General features: G+C 33.0%; 1 protein-coding gene across 1 annotated transcript in view; it reads right to left on the bottom strand.

The window, feature by feature from the left end:
- LRRC7 (leucine rich repeat containing 7) overlaps positions 1–21777 on the bottom strand; it is a 496206-nt gene that overhangs the window by 229173 nt on the left and 245256 nt on the right. Inside the window, exons 6-7 of the mRNA XM_059899299.1 lie at positions 16815–16904; positions 12961–13017 (exon numbers count right to left, since the gene is read on the bottom strand). Of these exons, the coding sequence (XP_059755282.1) occupies positions 12961–13017; positions 16815–16904 (147 nt within the window). The remainder of the gene's footprint in view (positions 1–12960; positions 13018–16814; positions 16905–21777) is intronic.

The following is a 21777-nucleotide window of genomic DNA, read 5'->3' as shown; positions in this document are numbered from 1 at the left end:
CCACCAGGGAATTACCCTACATTCTTTTTTATATTGTTTTCCATTATGGTTTATCACAGGATATTGAATATAGTTCCCTGTGCTATACAGTAGGACCTTGTTATTTATCCATTCTATATAATAGTTTGCATCTGTTAGCCCCAAACTCGCACTCCGTCCTTCCCCAACCACCCCCCCTTGGCAACCACATTGGTAATATTTTCTTAAAGACAAAGTATAGCAACACCAACTTGACATCTGTAGTGTACTCTCTTCAAGGGTAAGGATGAGTGGGATGACTAAAAGGTATGCGAGTGAAATAAAAAGAAAGAAAAACAATGTGCCTTATGTGTGATTTAATTTTTCAATAATCAAGAGCCAGCTGCAGTGGAAAAATTATTTAATGAGAAAATATCACAGAGTTTAACTTTCTATTCATTTCTGGTTCTTACAATCAATCAGGTATACACCAGGTGCTCACTGAATGCTTGGCAATGTTTGAGGAACTAAAACACTTCTTTCCACGTTACACTGCCTGCCTTCATTCATCAAATGTTCTCTGAAAACCTTCCTTACGCTCCGCTTTGTTGCCAATGGAAAGATAAATAAATAAGATATAGTTTTTTCCTTTAAAAGTTTACAGTCTTCTTGGGGATATACTCATAGGCAACAAATCCAATATAACGTAATAAAGGCTATCATAGAGACATGTACAAAATGCTGTGGTAGCAAAGTGGAAGGAATAATTACTTGTGTCTGCAGTGTCAGGAGACACTTTATAGAGTAAGTGGCATTTGGACTGTACTTTAAAGATTCATAGTATATCAAAAAAGAGAGAAGGGCAAATAAAACATTTCTTCTGACCCTTTAATATCCTCAGTTACTTCCATCCTCCATCTTGGACTCTGTAGCCCCAGATCCCAGTCACCCTTCTGTAAACACCCCAAGTTCCCTTGCCCCTCTCCTCCTCCATCTGGCATGCCTGGTACACCCAGACAGCTGTCTCCTTCTAAGCCTAACAACGTAACCGACTTTCTGAAGAAGTCTGCTCAACTTTCCTGAATGGACTTCTTTCACATAACCTTAAATATCAAATGGGCAGTCAACACTGCCAGATGATTCTATGACACTGCCCTAGTGTATTCACTTTCCCATTCTCTAAGAGACTTCTCTTTCACACTTTCTCTCACCTCCTCAAATCTCCATTATTCCCTACTCCCTCTCAGGTGATGACTCTTCTTCATGCCTCATAGAGAAAATCAAAGCAATTAGTTGAGAATGTTCTTATCTTTCCACTCCCAAGCCATCAATCTATCTATATTTATATCTATTTTCTCTAGGATCCTTATGTTTCCACGTGAGAAGCATCCTTGCTTCTACGGCCACTTCCTCCACTTGTACTCTGCATCCCATTCCCTCACTTCCTCCAGCGTTTGGTCTTGTAGTTATTTTCCTTCTCTCCTGCATTATTAATTCTTTTGTTTCTACTGGATCATTCCCGTCATCTTGCAAATATGCTTTAACATTATCCTTCTTAACAAATCCTTTTCCTGACACCATACCCCCATCCAGTTACTGCCACATTTTCACTGTTCATTCTGCAACTAAACTCCTTGAAGGAACCATCTGTACTTGTTATCTTCTTTTGCTAATCCCTACTCTCTCCTCAACCACTCCAGTGAGGCTGCACATAATGCATTACTGAAATAGCTCTTACCAAGCTCCCATCAATGACCTAGATCTTGCTGATGCCAATGCTCAGTTTTCTGTTCCCATCATACTTGACCTCCAACTAGTGTTTGATACAATTGACTCCTCCCTCCCTCTTTTTCTAGACTTCTGTGGCACTTCCTACATTTGGTTTCCTTCTTAACTCTCTGGTTGTTCATTCTGAGGATCTTCTGTAGAATCCCCTTCCATACTTAAACTATGAATATTAAAGTGTCCTAGGCTTAATTCTGGGTCCTCAATTCTTCTCTATTTATACTCTCAATTGGTTAACTCGACCAATGTCTTATTTTAAAATATCGTCTATAGAGTGATAACTCTTAAATTTATATCTCTATCTTCCTGAGCATATGGTTTATGTATTCTACTGCCTACACTTGATTTTCTAATAGGCATCTCAAACTTTTCTTTGCCGAGATCAAACTTCTGATTCCCCACATCTGCTCCTCTTCAAATTTTCTCTACATCAGGAAATTATGCCACCAGTCACCTTGTTAGTGAAACCCAATCTTTGGGAATGCTCCTTAATTCCTCCTCAAATCCTTAACATTTCCTCTCACCACAGATTCTTTCCATCAGCAAGGTTCCACCTCCAAATGGATCCCAAATCTGACCACTTACCATCTCCAGAGTACAATCCTAGACAAATCTACCGTCATTTCTTGTCTACACTATTGCAATCATCTCCTAATTGGTGTCTTTTCAGTTTTGTCCACCTAGAACCTCTTCTCTGCAGAGTGGCCAGACAGATCTTTGTAAAGGTTTGGTCAAATCACACTTCTCCCTTGCTCAAATCCTCAAATGGCTTTTCATTACAATTAGAATATAGTCTTAATTTCCAAACATAGCTCACAAGGCACGTCATCATTTTGCCCCACCTGTCTCTCCAACCTCGTCTCATACTCCTTCACTTCATGCTCATTATGTTCTGGCTACACTGGCCTTTTTGCTCCTGACACATCAGGCTTGCTCCCATCACAAGTGTTTTTACACCCACTGTTCCTTGATGTTGTTTTTGCTCTTCCTCTAGAACTTTGTATTACTCTCATCATTTAAATCATGCAAAGCCCACCTTTTCATAAAGGTCTTTTCTGACCAGTCTAGCCAAAAAACAAAGAATAAAAAAAATCCAAAGACCAACAATCAACCAATTAAACAAAAAAAAAAACCCCAAATCCAATCACTTCCTATAACATCATCCTGTTTTCTTTATAGCAATTGCTTGTCTTATTCACTTATTTGTTTATGTGTTTGTCATCTGTCTCCCTTAATTAGAGTTGAAAGTCTTTGAAGAAAAGAGAATCTGTCTTTATTGTTCATTGTCATATTTTCATATCCTTTAGCACATAGAATAGTGTCTGACACATGTTAGGTACATACTCAATTAAAGTTTAAACTGACTTGTTCATTATATGAAGTGAGAATTTATTGGTAAGTGCACAGAGGCACAAATCTGCAAGTCATATTTAGGGGATTAAGTGGGGAGTAATTGGAGGGAACTTGGGGGTCAGGCTGGGAAGGGTCTTGAATGCCATGTTTAGTGGTTTGGACATTATTGTAAAGGAATGGGAAGCCAAAGATTTTAAATTTTAAATTCTCTCTTAAGTAAAACCTTGAGTTATGAGATCTTCCTTTTATAAAATTAAAGTATGTTAAGTATATTTTAAAATGTATTTCTACTTAGTTGGATGTAATATTTAAAGAGATGCCCTTTAAGATTCTATTTAGTATAAGAAATGTTTTTACTTTTGCTTTTAAAATTTCATGAGACATTTAATCAAAATAAAGCTTTTGCCTCTAGAAATCTGTTTAATTTAGAAATGTTTTATGATAATCAGAAGAGTCAATAGCTTTAATGTAACTTAAACACACAATTTATTTATGTAAGTTGCTATTGAACATTTCTTAATGGAGATGTGTTATTCTTACTTTTTAACCACTTCATGTAGCATATTTTCTACCCCATCTTTATAGAACAAACATAAATCTGAACAGCTAATGGTTGATAAGAGTCACAGCGCTTTAATCTGATTAATTTTATTTCTAATCTTACTTATAAAATTATACAGCATTTACTTTATAACTAGAAAAGATTGTTATTATGTACTAAATGTTAACAGAAGTACTTTTAATATACTGAATTAAGTTTAACTATAAAGAGAAAATGAATAGAAATACAGTGTAGTTAGGTAAAGGTTTGGGATCATTTTGAATATAGATAATGTAAAACTAAACATAATGGAATAGGAAGTTTGGCAAGGAAGAATTCACAGTTTTTTAAAGCCATAAAAGGGCAAACTAAAATCTCATATTACTAAAAGGAAACGCAAAATATACATCCAAGGAAATGAATGTCATGAAGTTAATACCTTATGTGAATGTTTATTTTTAATATTGCTCAGGTATTGATCTTAAATGTCACAGAAACTGTGGAAAACTATAGCAACTTAGAAATATTTCACTTTCGTCTGTCTGTTCAGCAGGAAATCAAGCTTTTTTAGGATGTGTTTTGCATATTGAAAGACCTGAATTAACCCCGCCTTGAGTAGAGAGAAGAGCGGAGGCACGAAGAAAGCAGAAAATCTATGGAGAGTTAGATATATTTCACTTGTTTTCATGTGTCCTATTGAGCCAATTATCAGTAATAGTTTGTTGTTTACTCATCAAGAGTTTTTAAAAGTGAAAATCAAAACAGGTGGCAGGGAAAGCTTTTCAAATGCTGGAATAAAACATACCTCCTAACGATTAGTTTTTTCATGCACTTTCTAAAATTCCAGAGAAGGACCCTAGTGAAAATCAATTCACCATTTCCTCTTGAGTGTCCACTGTTGCTGAAACTGTTCCATCCCAAAATTAGTAATTGGAAAGAAAAAAGCATGCTGCTCAGCAGTTGCTTCCTTGAGAGTTGGACTGTGGGGTTGGAGCTTCAAATAACATAGTCAAGATGACAAAAAAATCTCTCACAAAATGAAGCTTATTAGATTCCTGAGTCAAACTATAATCAGATCAAAATTCCTGTGAAACTCTGCCTTGAAAAAACTCTAGCAGAGTTTCTAAGCTACCACTCTGAATGCAGAATCCGTGGCTAATTTCACAGCAAAAGTGATGGGAAAATTAAGGGATGATTTGGAGTTTTTCAGAGAGAAAAAGGGAAGGTTCTAAGAAAGATGCTTGGAGATACAAAGGGGCATTGTATACTGTATATAGCAGAGAGACCCTGTGGGATGGTGAATGTTGAAAGATAATGACACTGGAAATGTTGACTCTAAGCTGTGAAGCGTCTTGACATGTTTGTCTTCTGCAAGCTGTGGGCAGTCATTGTGAGTTTTTACATTGGCATGTGTCATGGTGTATTTTAGTAAGAAAGCTCTGACAAGAATAAGGAGATGGATTCTGATGAAGGAGATAGGAAGAATGAGGAGTTACTGCAGGCTAAGACAGGTAATACTAAAGACCTCAAGTAGGGCAATGACAGAAGGTAGAGAAGAGTGTTTAGATGTGGCATAAGTTGATGGACAGTGGATTTGGGGGTAGTAGGAGAGGAAAATAGAATTGAGATTTCTAATTTCTGTAATTAGGTGGATGGTACTGTCACTAGGCAGTATAAAATAAGATGCCTGGGATTTCTGTTTGGTTTGGTTTGATTTGGTTTTTCTTGGAGTGGTGAGTGGAGAAGAGAGATGAAGGTGATTTCAGTTTTGATATGTGATGAATATTCCATTTGAGATCTGGCTATTGGAATATGGAATTTGAAATCAAGTAAATGTGTGCAATTCACCATATCTGAGACCACAGGAGTAGTCTGTTAGCTAGGTCCTTTGTGTCTTTGTATATTTTTCCAAGACTCTGGGACCAAGATCAACACTAATGTAAAGTTCAGAATATATTATATCTTTAGTAAAGATATTACATTTGTTCATAAAGGGGAGAGCAATCATCCACATTAAATTGTTTGAATTTGCAAATCTGCAAATGTTGAATATGTTCCTCTCGGTTCTTGTTGAGAGTTTTTATTTTTTATCATGTCTTTTACTATCCGAGTTCAATTCACCCAAAGAAACTACAAACCTTAAAAAGAAAAAAAAAAAAAAGTCTTTAAGAATTGATTAGTAGCTTCATTTGCAAATATTTTCTCCCATTCTGAGGGTTGTCTCTTCGTCTTGTTTATGCTAATCTTTCCTTGAATGCTCTTAAGTTGTCTAAGTACCATAGAACACACTTTTGTTTAAATGCTTTTCTGGTTCTAAATAATCGTGACTCATTTTCATCAACTATTATGCAAAATATATTTCACAGTTTAAAGAAGGCAATGACCACCCAATATTCTTTTAAAATAAAGACACTGAAGTTCAAAGAAGTTAAATAATTCATAAACAAGAAGCAAGGGCCTGAATACAAGTCCAGGTTTGTCTGACTGCAAAGTATATCCTCATTCAAGTACATTCTGGCTCTTCTTAGGTGAAATAGAACTAAGTATAGGCTAATTGTTCCATGAGAGACTAAGCCTTGAGATCTTATGAAACTGAAGTCATAGCACTTTCAACCTCGCTATTATACCAGGCCGTTTTCATCTTTTGGTAAATTTACTCATCAGGGATCAGAGTGGCTATTGATTGAAGTACTCTGAAAAGAGCGATTTGATTCCATGGTTTTATGTGGTTTTTGTTTTTGTGGCCTCCCCCTAACTCCTCACTGGACTCGACACAACCTTAGCTAACCATACTCTAGATCTTAATTTTATGTTGAAAACACAAGGCTAAAAAGAAAAAATACAAGGCTAAAAAGAAATTAGCTCACATGTTAGGGAGCTCACACTCTTTTCTTTTGTGAATCTTTGGAAAGCATATGTTTGATATTTTAGAAGGGAATCTAATAATTATATTGTTAGAATGCATTATAATTTCTTGATTGCTTTTAAATATAACATGTCATAATTATCACTTATTTCATTTGAATTTAAAATATAAGACCCTATGAGAAGAAGTAAAAAAAAATCCTAGTTCTAAGTGCAATTCTCTAAAGCCAGAGGGCACTAAAACGGTTACCCTTGATTAGCTAGCTTGTCACATTATCACCTTCGATAAAGAAAACCCAGAATGGGAGGGTACCATGGGTGTAACAAAACACCATACTTTGTAAATTGATATTCATTCGTAAAAGCATAAGGTAATACCATTATAAAAACACATTGTATCCAATTATGTATTACAGTCACAAAAACAGTTAACAGAAACATCAAAAAGCTATTCTGTCAGCTGTGCCTGACAAAGGAATTTTTTGTTACAATAGCACTAAGGAAACTATTGATGTATTTCATTGTAGTAACCAGTACAGTAATGCCAAATGAGATAAATTCATTAATAGGACACTGAAATGAGAATAGAAAATGACTTAGTCACACCTGTCCAGTTCAGAATACATATTATTTTATGAATTTTTCTTCATTATGCTGACAATGATAACTGGTAGGAAAATAGATAATAAAGGAAGAGAGGTTTTAAAAAAGAAAACATGACAAATACATTATATTTTTGTAAGTCTGCCTAAAGAGTAATCTTATTTAAAAAAATATAAATGAACTTATATGAAAACTAAAAACATGTTATTTGCAAGTAAACAAATTTGAGTGGAAATTATGAATATGGAGTATTTATTGCCATTCAGGTTAGGAAAAAAATCCACAATATATATATATTATTCACATATAAAAAACCTCTATCACTGAAATTCTCATTTTTATAAATAGTTAAGCATTTTAGTACATAAATACATACTCTCCCCTGGCCCTCTATATCTACAAGCATTTCGGATATAGAGCTGATAATTTTCTCAGTGTTAATAGCATTTTTCTTTTAATTTTTAAAGAATTTTTATATGAAAATAGTTTTTAAAATAAGTTTTTATGTTGAAACAATGCAAAAAATTATAAAAAGCTTCAAAGTACTATACAAATAACTTTTCTGAACTACTCGATGGTAAATTGCAAACCTGGTGCCCCATCATTCCCCAGTACTTTAGTGTGTATTTCTTACAAACAAGAACATTCTCCTACCAAACCAAAGCAACCATCCAAATTAGGAAATTAACATTAATACCTTGCTACCATCTAATCATCAGACCCTACCCAAGTTTTGCAAGTTTTGCCAGGTGTCCCAATAATTTTTTTTTTTAATAGCACAAGAACCAATTCAGAAACACTGCTTTTAGTTATAATGCCTCTTTAGTCTTCTTCAGTCTGAAACATTCCCTCCGTCTTTTCTTAACTTTCATGATTTAGTGTCTCTCATTAACAGTGCTTTAATGTACTTCTGGTTTCAATTTATATTTATAATTCAAGGGGATCTTTTTCTTAGAGTATTTCCAGATAAGGTACTATGCTTCTGCGCCTTCTGTGAATATATGTGTGTGGGGTGTGTGTTTTTAGACATTCACAGGTGGAATACTGTAGAGTTTCTGAACCTTTGTCTTTGGGTGGGGGGAACACAATAAAAGCAATGATGCTCAAGGAATAAAATCATGTAAATAATAGATACATCATTTACTAGTTTTCAAGCTTACATAGCCTAGTAGTTTCAAAGTATCATTCATGCTTATACTTGGGAATGTTTTCCTTTCAATTATTTCTTAATGATTTTTTTCTATGGAGAGTCCAAAAATTGTCATAGATGATAGTGAAATAGAACTCTATTAATAACCCCAAAGAAACTTTGCTCAATAAAATGTTATCTTTTGAGTGAATATACTAGAAACAGTTATATGATTAAAATAATCCACTCAACAATTTGGTTCTTTAAAATTGAGAGGGCCCTCTTTTTGGTGCTCTGTCATAGTATACTAGGTATTTATTTTACATAAAAATCCAAATCTACTTCTAGGTGAAAATAAAAATGTGAAAACTCACCATGGGCTATGAATATATTGGAAATAGAGACAATTTACAATTAATATGTTTATGGATTCCATAGCTGTTTTCAGCTTCACAAAGAGTCTAGGATCTAAAAGAAGTTGTCACTACTTCAGACTTATCATTTCTCTAATTGAATCCCTTCTTCTAACAACTCTTAGAGTTCCTTATCCACCAAGTTCATCCATTTTTCCCTTTTTGGATTTGTTCACCAGGGTTTACTTACTTATTGATATTTCCCCAGCAATTCCACTGCAACATGTTTGAAATATTCCTCTCTTAGTCATTCTATTATGACAGCTGATCGAGGAATCACATTTCATGCCTTGTGTTCCCAGGTGGCAGGGCAAATATAAACATTAATATTAGCTTAACCTGTGTTTCCTTTCTTCATATTATTTCATATTTTTATAATTATCACAGACAAATTTACACAACATCATATTTTGGCTCAATTTGAAACAAAGTCACAGTCATAATGTTATCAATGGACAGGCCATATTTTAACTTTAAGGTTTTAGAAAAATTCTCATAAAAATGGAAAATTTTTATTTAAAGATAAAACCCACCATTATTACTAACCATTTGTATGCTGTTACGTTACTTCCATGGAAATGGTTCCTCAATTTCATTTTAAAATATTTTCTTATCCCTTTATTTTTATCTTGACATATGTTTCTTAACTAAATGTATCACTTTTTAATGACAAAGTCAAAGAAATAAGTCATAATACTTTTGGATTTTCTTTAGTTGTTATAAATATTAATTGCCTTAATTTGAAATTATTTTCTTCCCTTGTCATGACTTGGTTATTATATGTAACTTGAAACCACCAGAAGAAGAGAGTGTGTGTGTGTGTGTGTGTGTGTGTAGGTTTAAAATTCAAGGTTCAGCTATCAGCCATTGAGAATCCACTAACCATTTATTCTTTTTTGCCTTCATGATGCTCACCAAAGACTCATCTTATTTTAATATTTTGTATCCTATATAATTTTCTATGGGAAAAAATAATCAAGTGACACAAAATGTCCAGGTCACATGACAGATATTTCTCATTGTAAATCAATATATCAGCATTCTTGTTTACTTATTGAATACTCCCCTATATGCTGGGCACTGCTTTAGGCACGGGAGATTCAGCAGTGACAAAACAGAAAAAATTCCTTTTCTGAACAGAACTTATGTTCTCCTGAGGAGATCATCTCCAAGCAAACAAAAAGTCAATACAATTTAGAGAACCATAAGTGTGAAAAATCAAACAGAAGAGTGAAATGGTATAAAGGTTAACGGGGAGCAACCTTATATGATGTGATCGGGGAAAGCCTCCAAGGAGGCACCATTTGAAGAATGATAGGAATCCTAAGGAAGCTCTAGCATGAAAAGATTTGAGGTAAGAGAATTGCAGAGAGAAACAGTGCAAAAGCACCAAAATGGGAGCAAATTCATTTTTGGACTACCCTGCAAAATTAATTAAGAGGGTAATTCTGCTATGAGGACAAATTTTATCATAGAAGTTAAAGGTTTTTTTCTTTTTGGTTATCTAGTTTTTTCCAGATATTCAATGTCCTCAATTATTACACACAATCAAGAATGACTGTGTCAATGAGTTTTAAGCAAATGTGTACCTTAGGAAAGGAACAGTATGAAAAAATTGATAATACTAAATTCTATTTAATAACAGAAAGAATTTGTCCTAGAATCTGCACATATCAAAATGTCTCTATCAGTTTACTTTAAAAAGAGACATTTTAATGTATGTTATATCATAATTCTTCACATTTTTACATTTTTCATAGCTTGCCAGGCATTTAGACTTTAAGACAGAAGATGAAAAGAAGAGGAAATCACTGAGGACCCGCTAAAGATTTGACATCTTGCTTGTGTCCATGAGGAAATCATGAGCTATCTCTTCTTGGAGTAATTATTAAAGAGCTAAAATTGTTTTTCCTAAAACTATATTTCTTCCTTTATTTTCATTAGAAGTGTAAAAATAAAGGATAATAGAAAGCTCTCATATATCTCTCTATTACAGGTCTAGATTGGGGATCAGAAGGTACTACGTATAATACATAGTAAAAACAGAGTTTATCTTTGTTCACGACAGAACTTTCTGCACTTCTCATTTTTATAGACATCAAAACTAGGATAAATTTCACCATATATTATGCATGGCCTTGGTTCTTTTGATTTCTGCCTATAAGGTAAAAAATAAGCATACTAGATTGAAAATAATTTTGCAGATTTTTTAAATGTAAAAACTGTAACAGCTATACAAATTGTACAAGTATAACAGTCTACCAAGGAGACCCCGTGTCATTTCCACACATCTTTACAAGTTTTTTTTAAAATGCCAAACAAAGTTAAATGCATATTATTCTACTTATTTGAATTCTGTTTGATACTGGGCCACTGTCTCACAGCCTACAGAATACCCATGCACCAATTATGAGCATTGTTACTCATTACTCTGAACTGTTCACACATCTATCTCATATAAAGTCCATATTACCCATCTATGGTCAGGCTTTATATTTAAAATTTATATTTTAAAAATACATATTTAAAAACCTGACAACCTGTGTCAGATTTATTTTTTATTTCATATCAAAACTGTTATTTAAGAGCAGAGGGGAAAGGATTCTCCTTCACACCATCAATATTTTCTCTTTGACCCAAATGTTCATGTTTAGGTGAAGGAGACAATTGCTCTTTCACCGTAGTTTAGTGTGTAATTAGCCTTGTTTCCACTCTACTTTAAAAGTAGACATTTAAAACATGGGGGATGGGGCTTCCCTGGTGGCGCAGTGGTTGAGAATCTGCCTGCCAATGCAGGGCACACGGGTTCGCGCCCTGGTCTGGGAAGATCCCACATGCCACGGAGCAACTGGGCCCGTGAGCCGCAACTACTCAGCCTGCGTGTCTGGAGCCTGTGCTCCGCGACAGTGAGAGGCCCGCGCACCGCGATAAAGAGTGGCCCCCGCTCTCCGCAACTAGAGAAAGCCCTCGCACAGAAACGAAGACCCAACACAGACAAAAATAAATAAATAAAACATGGCGGATGGAAATGCATTTGCAGTAGATTAATGCTGAACAAGTAACACTTTCAACCATATTCGCATTTCTGTTTGTGCCCCCAACGTGGAAGAGGTGCCTTCCAAGACTATGCATAGTGCTTTGGCTTAGAGAAAGACCACTCAAAAGTGCAGGGTATCCAGATATGGTGACATTCCTCCTTTTCATGTTCTCTCCTTGTCTTCCACTTATGGAGGAATGAATAGATGTTTTATCTCTATGTATATATTTAAATTAAATCCGTATAATTATTGAAAGCTTTATATTGCCCTGACAGAATTTTCAAACATATCTATGTAACAAAATGTACTTGAGAGTATTGTATTGATATACTGGCTGAAAAAAAATCAATGAAATTCAGTGTAGTTTGCTTAGAGAAGGAATATAAAAAGAAAAAAAAAAATTAAGTTTTGGTTCAGCAAACGAAAGGTCTCTAAATCCTGCTGATATGTTTCAAAAATTAATCACTGTACTCAATATTTTTCAGCAATACTGCAGGAGGGTTAAAATAGCAACATAGTACTTTCAATATTTTAACTGTAATATATACGTCATAATTATTTATTTGAGTAAAAAAATCCCCACTTTAAATAATTTTTGACTTTCAAAGATTTTTTTTTCTGTACAGCACAAAATTTTATCATTAGACATAAATAAGGCAAAGCAGGATGAAACAATTTTATTAAACTAAACATTGAATAAAATGTTGGAGATTAGTTTTTACATAAAAATATTCTGTATTTTTATGTAAACCAGATTTTAAACAGACTATTAAAAAGGTACAGTTTGAAAGAATGTATAAATATAAATTTTCTGCCAAATCATTTTAGGATCTCTAGAAACATTTTAATCATTTTTATGAAATATTTTTGTATATTTTTGATTTAAAAACTGAAAATTATCTCAAACCATAAATTAACTTGAAATGTTAAGCATTCTATTAGGTTGAACCTTTTGAAACTGTTGATTGTTTGGGGGCTATAAAAATGTCAGTTTCTTAAGTTTCAATGCAGTAACTTCCTGGTGTGTATGTTAAGCTATGAGAAGAATCTTAAATGGACTCTTCCCACCTTTACTTGTAATCACACAGTTTTATAAAGCAGATACATTCTTAATATGAATCTCTTATAATACACTGTACTTTTTAGCCTCTAGAAAAAAATTGTAGAAAAATTAACTCAATCATAATGACAAAGCAAAGCCAAAATAAAAATAGCTGTCTTCTTCCAACTAGTGAAAAATCACAATTCAAATTTAGAAAATACTCAGCCACTTACTTTGGTAGAGTTTTCAAGTGATTTTCTCTTAACTCCAATATCCGCAATTTGGCAAGTCTGTAGAAATAAATTTAAAAATTGCTTCTTAATATTTCTCTATAAAACAATATTCTTATGGTAAAGTAAACTGTTACTTTATTATCCAAGCAACTATGTCCAAACATTACATGCCATGGTTACAGATTTTTAAGAATTATGCAAATTGGTTATGAATAAGGTTGCATCAACATTGGAGAATAACAAATATCCCTTTCCTAAAAATAAAGTTCTTTCAAAGATATCATTGAGACCAAGTCATCTAAATCTCCTATGTTTTATAAAATTATATTGACTGTTGTTTGATTGTATGCATTCAACAGATTATTGAATATCTACTAAATACTAGATGCTGCATTCACTGAAACATGGTGATACTTCCCCTCAAGAGACAATAAATGAATTTGTAATGCAAATAATATAGCATAGTGGTTAAAACCTTGAGCTTTGTGGTCAGACAGATCTGGGTAAAATTCAGACTCTTTCATATCCTATCTGTTTTTTGCCATGTGACACTGGGCAAATTATTAACTCCTCATAACTCCAGTTTCCTCATCTATAATGAGTATATGACAATAGCACAAAATTTATAGGGTTTTGAATATTAAATGGTGTCACACTTGTAAAGCATAATGCCTGGCACACCATAAGTTTTAGTATGTGTTAGGTGATTACTATTATCTTTAATTGAAAAATGGGGAAAGTGCTATAATATACCATATTTAATTGACTCTGAGATTAACATCTGAACATTTCAAGTGGATGCACATTTAAAAATTTATAGTATCGTCTATCCTATGACAGTACTGGAGTTGGGATAATCTTGTGAAGGGTATGAGAAGTGTTCACAGTTTCTGTTGCTTGCATAACATTTGTAATTAGAAATGCATCTCACATTTAAGTATTTGTTAGTGTTTGCAATCTGGGACATGCTATTGTTACTAATGCCTATACTGAGCTTTAAAATGTACTCAGTTGAGGCTACTTTAGGACAAATATTAATTGAATTATCCAAATCCTTAGTGATGTGGGAATATTTCACTATTTGAACTATACAATTCACCTACAAGGTCCCATATTTACTGTGCTTTTAGATATTCAACTAGTTCTCTTCTCCTTTCCTTTTTGTTTTGAGTTCTACCAAATTTCCAATTTAATTTTAATCTTGTAACTCAATCTTTATTTGAAATAAAGTGATTTAGTTCTTCAGAGCATGGGTATATCACTAGTAAAAGAAGTTTCTTAAACATTTATATATCTCAAATCTTCTTAATATTTGTACTATTGTAATAATATTTTGTGACTCAGTTTGGCCTTTAGGGGCACTAAATCTCAGGTTTTGGAAAGTATCTTAAAATATTCTTTTGTTAAATTATCCAGCTGAAAGTTATAGAGCCTTTTAGATTACAATAATAAAATAGAGCATTTTTTTGGCAGACAATTCACATAAAATTGAATTCTAATTTCTAAGTGGTTTTGGTTTTGATATTATGTTATCTGTTTGCCCAAATTTCTTCCCCTATATTAGGACTAGTAAAAAAGAACTGACAAAATGCAAGACAAAAAAGTGTGTCTTAGGGAGATAAATATTTCCTGATTTAATAAACCAAAGGTATATTTGTAGTGTTGTCATCAGTACCAGAAGGAAAATCTATTTTATGTGGACAAATGGTGAAGTATCAATTCATTTAGAAACTAGGTAAATGCTCTTTTGAATATCTGTGAATTTTCAGAACTGTCCAAGTGTATGGTATTCGTTGGTATTGTGAAATCATGATCTACACAAGTAAGGGAATTTGGAAAAAACTTTCGAGGTGATTTCTGTATGCAAATGGAGGCTGCTACCTGTTAAGGGACTTCATTATTCCACTGGGTTCTTCTTAATGTCATATATTAGCTTCTGCCAACAGATTGGTGTCGAGTTATACTCAGTCAGTTATTTGTACAATTTTAAAGATGATCATTTAGAAAAATGCAGTTAACAATAAACTTAAAATGTCTTAACTTTCAAGATATATCTTTTAAATTTAAAATAGCCAAGACATGGAAACAAAGTTTCCATTGACAGATAAATGGATAAAGAAAATGTGTGCATATATATGTATGCATGTGTGTGTGTATATATATATATATACATATATAAAGCCATAAAAAAGAAGAAAATCCTGCCATTTGCAACAACATGGATGGACCTTGAGGGCATTATGCTGAGTGAAATAAGTTGGGCTAAGAAAGACAAATACTGCATGATCTCACTTACATGTGAAATCTAAAAAGAAAAAAAAAAATCCTCATAGAAAAAGAGATCAGATGTGTGGTTACTAGAGCATGGGGTGGGTGGGGTGGGGGGAATTGGATGAAGGTAGTCAAAAGATACAACTTTACAGTTATAAGATAAATAAGTACTGGGGACGTAATGCACAACAGTATTACTATAGTTAACACTGCTGTATGGCACATGGTATATTTGAAAGCTCCTAAGAGAGTAAATTCTAAAAATTCTCATCACAAGGCAAAAAACTTTTTCTTTGTAATTATATGAGGTAATGGATGTTAACTAAATTATTGTCCTAATCATTTTGTAATAAATTTGTCATTACTATGTTATATACCTTAAACTCATACAGTGCTATATGTCAATTATATCTCAATAAAACTGAAAGAAAAAAGTTCACTCTAGAACATCTAGAAAACATTGAAAATATAAAGATGAAAATAAAAATCATCCATAATTTCACTTCCAAGGAAACAGTCTTTTATTTCATGTACATTCATATTAGTATGGAAAACACAGTTTATATATAGCTATGATATGCTTTGAACATAACCTCATAGGAATTTAAAGATATTCCTCTAGGCAAGATTATAAATTGCTACATGGTATTGTCATATGTATATACCATAATATATTCAACCAATCTCCTAGATGGATGTGTGCTTCCATATTTTTCATATTGTAAATAATGATAAACATCCTTGTCCATAAATCCTAGTGTGATACATGATGATATGATACATTTCTAGAAATGAATTACAAAGGCAGTGGTTGTAAATATTTTCAAATCTTTTAAAGCACACTGCCCTGCAAGGAGTATATAACATTCTGCAGTTTCATCAGCAGTGTGAGGTTATCTCTTTCCTCATAGTCTATAAACAGCTTTACACTTTTTATAACATGCTAGAGCACAAAGGCCCTTTATTGTCATATTAATTTGTACTATTTTTATTATTTATGATGATAAACATTTTTTGTGTTGCCAATTTGTACATTTATTATGAACTGCCAGTATGTGTCATTTACCCATTTTTTTCTAATGAGAACTTTAACTTCATACTCATTTGTAAGAATTCTTTATAAGTTAAGGATATAATTTACTTTCCATATTTGGTGGAAATATTTTCCTATTTATTGTTTTACCTTAATTTAAAAAATATTTTCTAATATTATTTTATTTTAAAAGCATTTTACGAGTTCAAATCTATCCATTTATGATATTTTCTTTTGTTTCTATGCTATAAAGGTATTTTCCAACCCAAGAGTCAAAAATATTCATGTGCATATTTTTCCAGATCATTTCTGATTTTATTTTTTAATATTTAACTCTTTAATTCATCTGGAATTTGATTATTAAAGACATGTAAAGACCTAACTTTATTTTTTGCAAAATGTTTCATTAATTGACATGGTCTCATTTACTGAACAAGAATGAGGGTGTCTTTAATTCCAATGGTCACTTTTGAAGCCTCATCTACTGGTGCTGGTACAGTACTTACCTAAAGTGAAAGAAAATTGTATCGTTTAAACTTCTTATTCTTACCTTCCAAAATTGGCTGGAAGAAATTCAAGAAAGGCATCATTCAGGTAGAGCTGGGTCAGGTTTAGAAGCTGTGTGAAGCCATCAGGGAGTCTAGAAAGGAGTTAAAGGTTTAGTCATTGCATAGATGTTGCCATAGAAACAGAACAAAAATATATATCTCTAAGGAGAAAAAATAGAAGTGTAATACATTTTCAACTCTCCTTTGGTATCACAGTAATGGAAGAATTTACTGAGCATGTTGTTACAGCTTGAAAATTTTGCCTGTTATTTAAATAAATTGGCATTCACCCACCTCCACACTGCTTTCCTATGCTGAGATTTATGTCATTGCCAAAGTCAGAGACATCATTTCTTACTGTTGCCCTAACCTTATGCACACCAGTGAGATATTTTTATGGAAATTTCAAGTTGTATGACATGTTTTGTAATTTTAAATTTAATGTTCTTTCTCAATAGCATAGTCACATATATAGTCAGGCAATGCTATCTACTCGTTCAGTTAATCATTAAAATTTGTCTACAGTTTGTGACAATGATGACTAAAGCTGCCCAACATGAAAAGGGAAGGAGTATTTTGTCCCTTTAACTGATAATTTCTTTAATGCAGACCCAACATACATGTACATTATAATTCAAATTGATCCAATTCCTGTGCATTGAATAAGAACACTGTCACAGTAATTAAACCGAATCCTAAAGACTTTAAGAAGAATTAAAAGAGTTGAGAAAATATCCTATGGGAAAATCTTACTAGTTAGATAAAATAATAATTTGAAGTGTTTAAATCAGTTTTACCAAAAAGATTTAACTCCAGGATTTTTCTTAAAAGGATATATATTTTTTTAATAATTAAATTTCTACTTAAAAATTTTAATGTCTTTATCTAGGCTTTAGACAAGACCATGTTGTTTCACAAAATACCTCTAAATACTGTTCAAATCTGCCTTCCCCTAAAATTCCAACCTAACTCCTTCCTTGAATTTACTGACAAAATTATTTAAAGAGCTGCCTCTACTCACTACTTTTTACTTTACTCTGCAAGCTATTGCTTTCTGGCATCTACCCTAACTTTATTACTGAAACTGCACTCAGCAAAGGCTCTTAAGTCCTAATTCCATTAACTTCATTTCTTTTCGTAACCCACACTGCCTAGCAACAGTTGCCAACACTGACTGTTCTCTCCTTCTGGACTTCTAATATATTCTTCCTGCTCTTCCCCCTACTCCTGGAACACTATATGTGAGTTTCATTGCACGGTTTCTCTTCCTCTGACCAATCTTTGGTTATGAAATGATTTATGTATATAAAACAGTATAGCAGAACACTCTATGACATAAATCACAGCAAGATCCTTTTTCACCCACCTCCTGGAGAAATGGAAGTAAAAACAAAAATAAACAAATGGGACCTAATGAAACTTAAAAGCTTTTGCACACCAAAGGAAAGCATAAACAAGACGAAAAGACAACCCTCAGAATGGGAGAAAATATTTGCAAATGAAGCAACTGACAAAGGATTAACCTCCAAAATTTATAAGCAGCTCATGAAACTCAATATCAAAAAAACAAACAACCCAATCCAAAAATGGGCAGAAGACCTAAATAGACATTTCTCCAAAGAAGATATACAGATTGCCAACAAACACACGAAAGAATGCTCAACATCACTAATCATTAGAGAAATGCAAATCAAAACTACAATGAGATATCACTTCACACCAGTCAGAATGGCCATCATCAAAAAATCTACAAACAATAAATACTGGAGAGGGTGTGGAGAAAAGGGAACCCTCTTGCACTGTTGGTGGGAATGTAAATTGATACAGCCACTACGGAGAATAGTATGGATGTTCCTTAAAATACTAAAAATAGAACTACCATACGACCCAGCAATCCCACTACTGGGCATATACCCTGAGAAAACCATAATTGAAAAAGAGTCATGTACCACAATGTTCATTGCAGCTCTATTTACAATAGCTAGGACATGAAAACAACCTAAGTGTCCATCAACAGACAAATGGATAAAGAAGATGTGGCACATATGTACAATGGAATATTACTCAGCCATAAAAAGAAATGAAATTGAGTTATTTGTAGTGAGGTGGATGGACCTAGAATCTGTCATACAGAGTGAAGTAAGTCAGAAAGAGAAAAACAAATACAGTATGCTAACACATATATGGAATCTAAAAAAAATAAACAACGTTTCTGAAGAACCTTAGGGTCAGGACAGGAATAAAGATGCAGACATAGAGAATGGACTTGAGGACATGGGGAGGGGGAAGGGTAAGCTGGGATGAAGTGAGATAGTGGCATGGACTTATTTATACTACCAAGTGTAAAATAGATAGCTAGTGGAAAGCAGCCACATAGCACAGGGAGATCAGCTTGGTGCTTTGTGACCACCTAGAGGGGTGGGATAGGGAGGGTGGGAGGGAGATGCAAGAGGGAGGAGATATGGGGATATATGTATATGTATAGCTGATTCACTTTGTTATAAAGCAGAAACTAGCACATCACTGTAAAGCAATTATACTCCAATAAAGATGTTAAAAAAAAATAAAAGAGTATATCTGTACCCACAGTATAATTTAATAAATAGAACCAGTACATTTAACACCCTCTAGGTGTCCCTCCCTGACTACATCTATTTGCTCCACAAATTCCTGAATGATGTTTACTTTTCTGCTTTTTAAGGAGTTTTACCACACCTATTTAAATCCCTAAAAAAAGAAAAAAAAAGTCACATGGTTTTGCAGGTTTTGAACATTATATAAATCAAATCATACTATGAATATTTTTCTGAGACTTTTAATAATTCATATTATTAAATAATTCACTGATTAGTTAAATGAAATTCATTCATTTTGATGTAGATGACTGATCACCATAGCATAGTATTCCATTGTATGAATATACCCCTATTTATTTATCATTCTCCACCTAATTGAACATTACAGCTGTTTCTAGTTTTTTGTTTGTATTTCTATTATATGTTCTATTTATTTTTAACATATATTCTGGTGTACAAGAGTTTACTTAAGTTATATTGCTGGTTACAAGAGATTAATGTCCCTATGAATAAGTCTCAGCTAATGACTAGAAGGAGTATAAATACCTCAGCGCCCTCACCCATTGTGCTTAACAACTCTGTGATATGTGTTTAACCTGTTTCCCAGAGTTTCCCAGAAAGATTAAGGTCCAGTGGTCCATACTAGTAAATAGCTTGATAACATATCCTTAACTGGTATTTTCTTAGATCATTTTCTAAATATATTGCTTGAATTATTTTCTAAACTTTTCTGCTGGGGAACCCAAACTAAACACAATTAATATTTGTATATCAGTTTGGTAGGAATTCTTTATACACTCTTAAGATGCTGATCTTATATGGATTATTTTTGCTACAAATATCTTGGTTCAACTTGTATTTTGGAGTTGGATTGTTTGTATCTGGCTTCATAGAGGATGTTTCCATAAATTTGCTCCCAAAGGGAGGTAGGATTCGTAAAAACAGAAAAGAGAGAGAAAGGAGGCAGGGGAGGAGTGAGGGGTTCTATAACGTAGAGGTAAGAATTCACCTGAGAAGGGTGACAAAGGGAAGATGAGTTCTAGAGGGAATATTTTATGTATAAGAGTATAAGAAATTAAGATTTGAGAATATCAGTAGGGGACAGGATTTATAGGATACTTAATGCTTGATGCAAAGGTTTGAACTTTATCCTATAAGATTATAAAGAATTTATTGTAGATCTTTGTTTTTCTCTATTTTTTCCTTTCTTATAATACATTAGAGCTCATATCCTGATAGTAAAATAGTTTTTATGATAATGGCACAGATGTCCAATAGATTACAATTCAATTTAACTACTATCTTACTTTGATGTCTTTTTCGTTCCTATAGTCATTTGAGAAAGGAAATCATTTACGACTTTTCAAAAAAGAAGATTAATATGTGTAAAATGAGAAGAATGTTAAAACTTTTTATCTAATAATTTATTTTAACATTGTAACTATTAAAAAATAAAAATCCTTTAAAAATACTAATTTTCTAGTTATAGGGACAATTTGAACTACTCAGCTTACCTTAGTCTATTTTTCCACACATGTATGCACTAAATGGTATTACATTGTACTACTTCTTTTGATAAAAAATATATTTCTTTAGGCTGCTTCTCTAGCAAAGTTTATGATGTAAGAAAATCTGGCTTTTACATAGAACACTTCTCTAAGGATTTAAGAATTGACTACACTGGGCAGATTCCAATTGCAAAATTGGACTGCCAAAAATAAGTTATATGAAAAAACCAGAATACAAAGTAAGAAAGTTTTTTCAGTCTGCTTATAAACAACAATGTGTTGACATTGTATATCGAATCTTTCTTCTCTAAAAATGTAGAATTAAAGGGTATATTTATACAGTGTGTCTTGTTTAATAGCATGTGTATTTTTTATTTCAATTTACTTAAATAAGAATTTGTTGAATGGTTACTCTGCACTGAGATTCAAAATTAATGCTTTCTTCCTCACCTTCCCCACAGCATTATATTCATAGATTTAGCAAAATGCTTATAACAATTATATTTTATACAAGTTTTGGGAATTTTTTATTCCTGGAATAAATTATACATTCTTTGAGGGCAAGGAATTTTTTTAATCTCCTCAATAATCTAGTATTGTAGTTTGAAAACATATTATTTGAAAATATATATTCAGTAGGTCTGCTAAAAAGATATTCAACTTTATTCATTATTAATTTTATGGTATGATTTTGTAGCTTTAATAGTGACAGTGGTCCCACTTGTCAACATCACAACTTCCAGAGGAACATACAAGGACCTGCAAGGAAGAAGATATTCCTTAGCAAGCTAAATAAACTCAATGAAGATGAAAGTCATGGGCTGTCTTTATCCTCCTCCAAGATACTCAGTGAAATCCAACATTTTACACTAAGTAAGGGA

This window comes from Balaenoptera ricei, chromosome 1 (assembly GCF_028023285.1).
Source record: "Balaenoptera ricei isolate mBalRic1 chromosome 1, mBalRic1.hap2, whole genome shotgun sequence".
Taxonomy (NCBI): domain Eukaryota; kingdom Metazoa; phylum Chordata; class Mammalia; order Artiodactyla; family Balaenopteridae; genus Balaenoptera; species Balaenoptera ricei.
The sequence above is the reverse complement of the archived record's forward strand: the minus strand, read 5'-3'. Positions and strand labels throughout refer to the sequence as shown.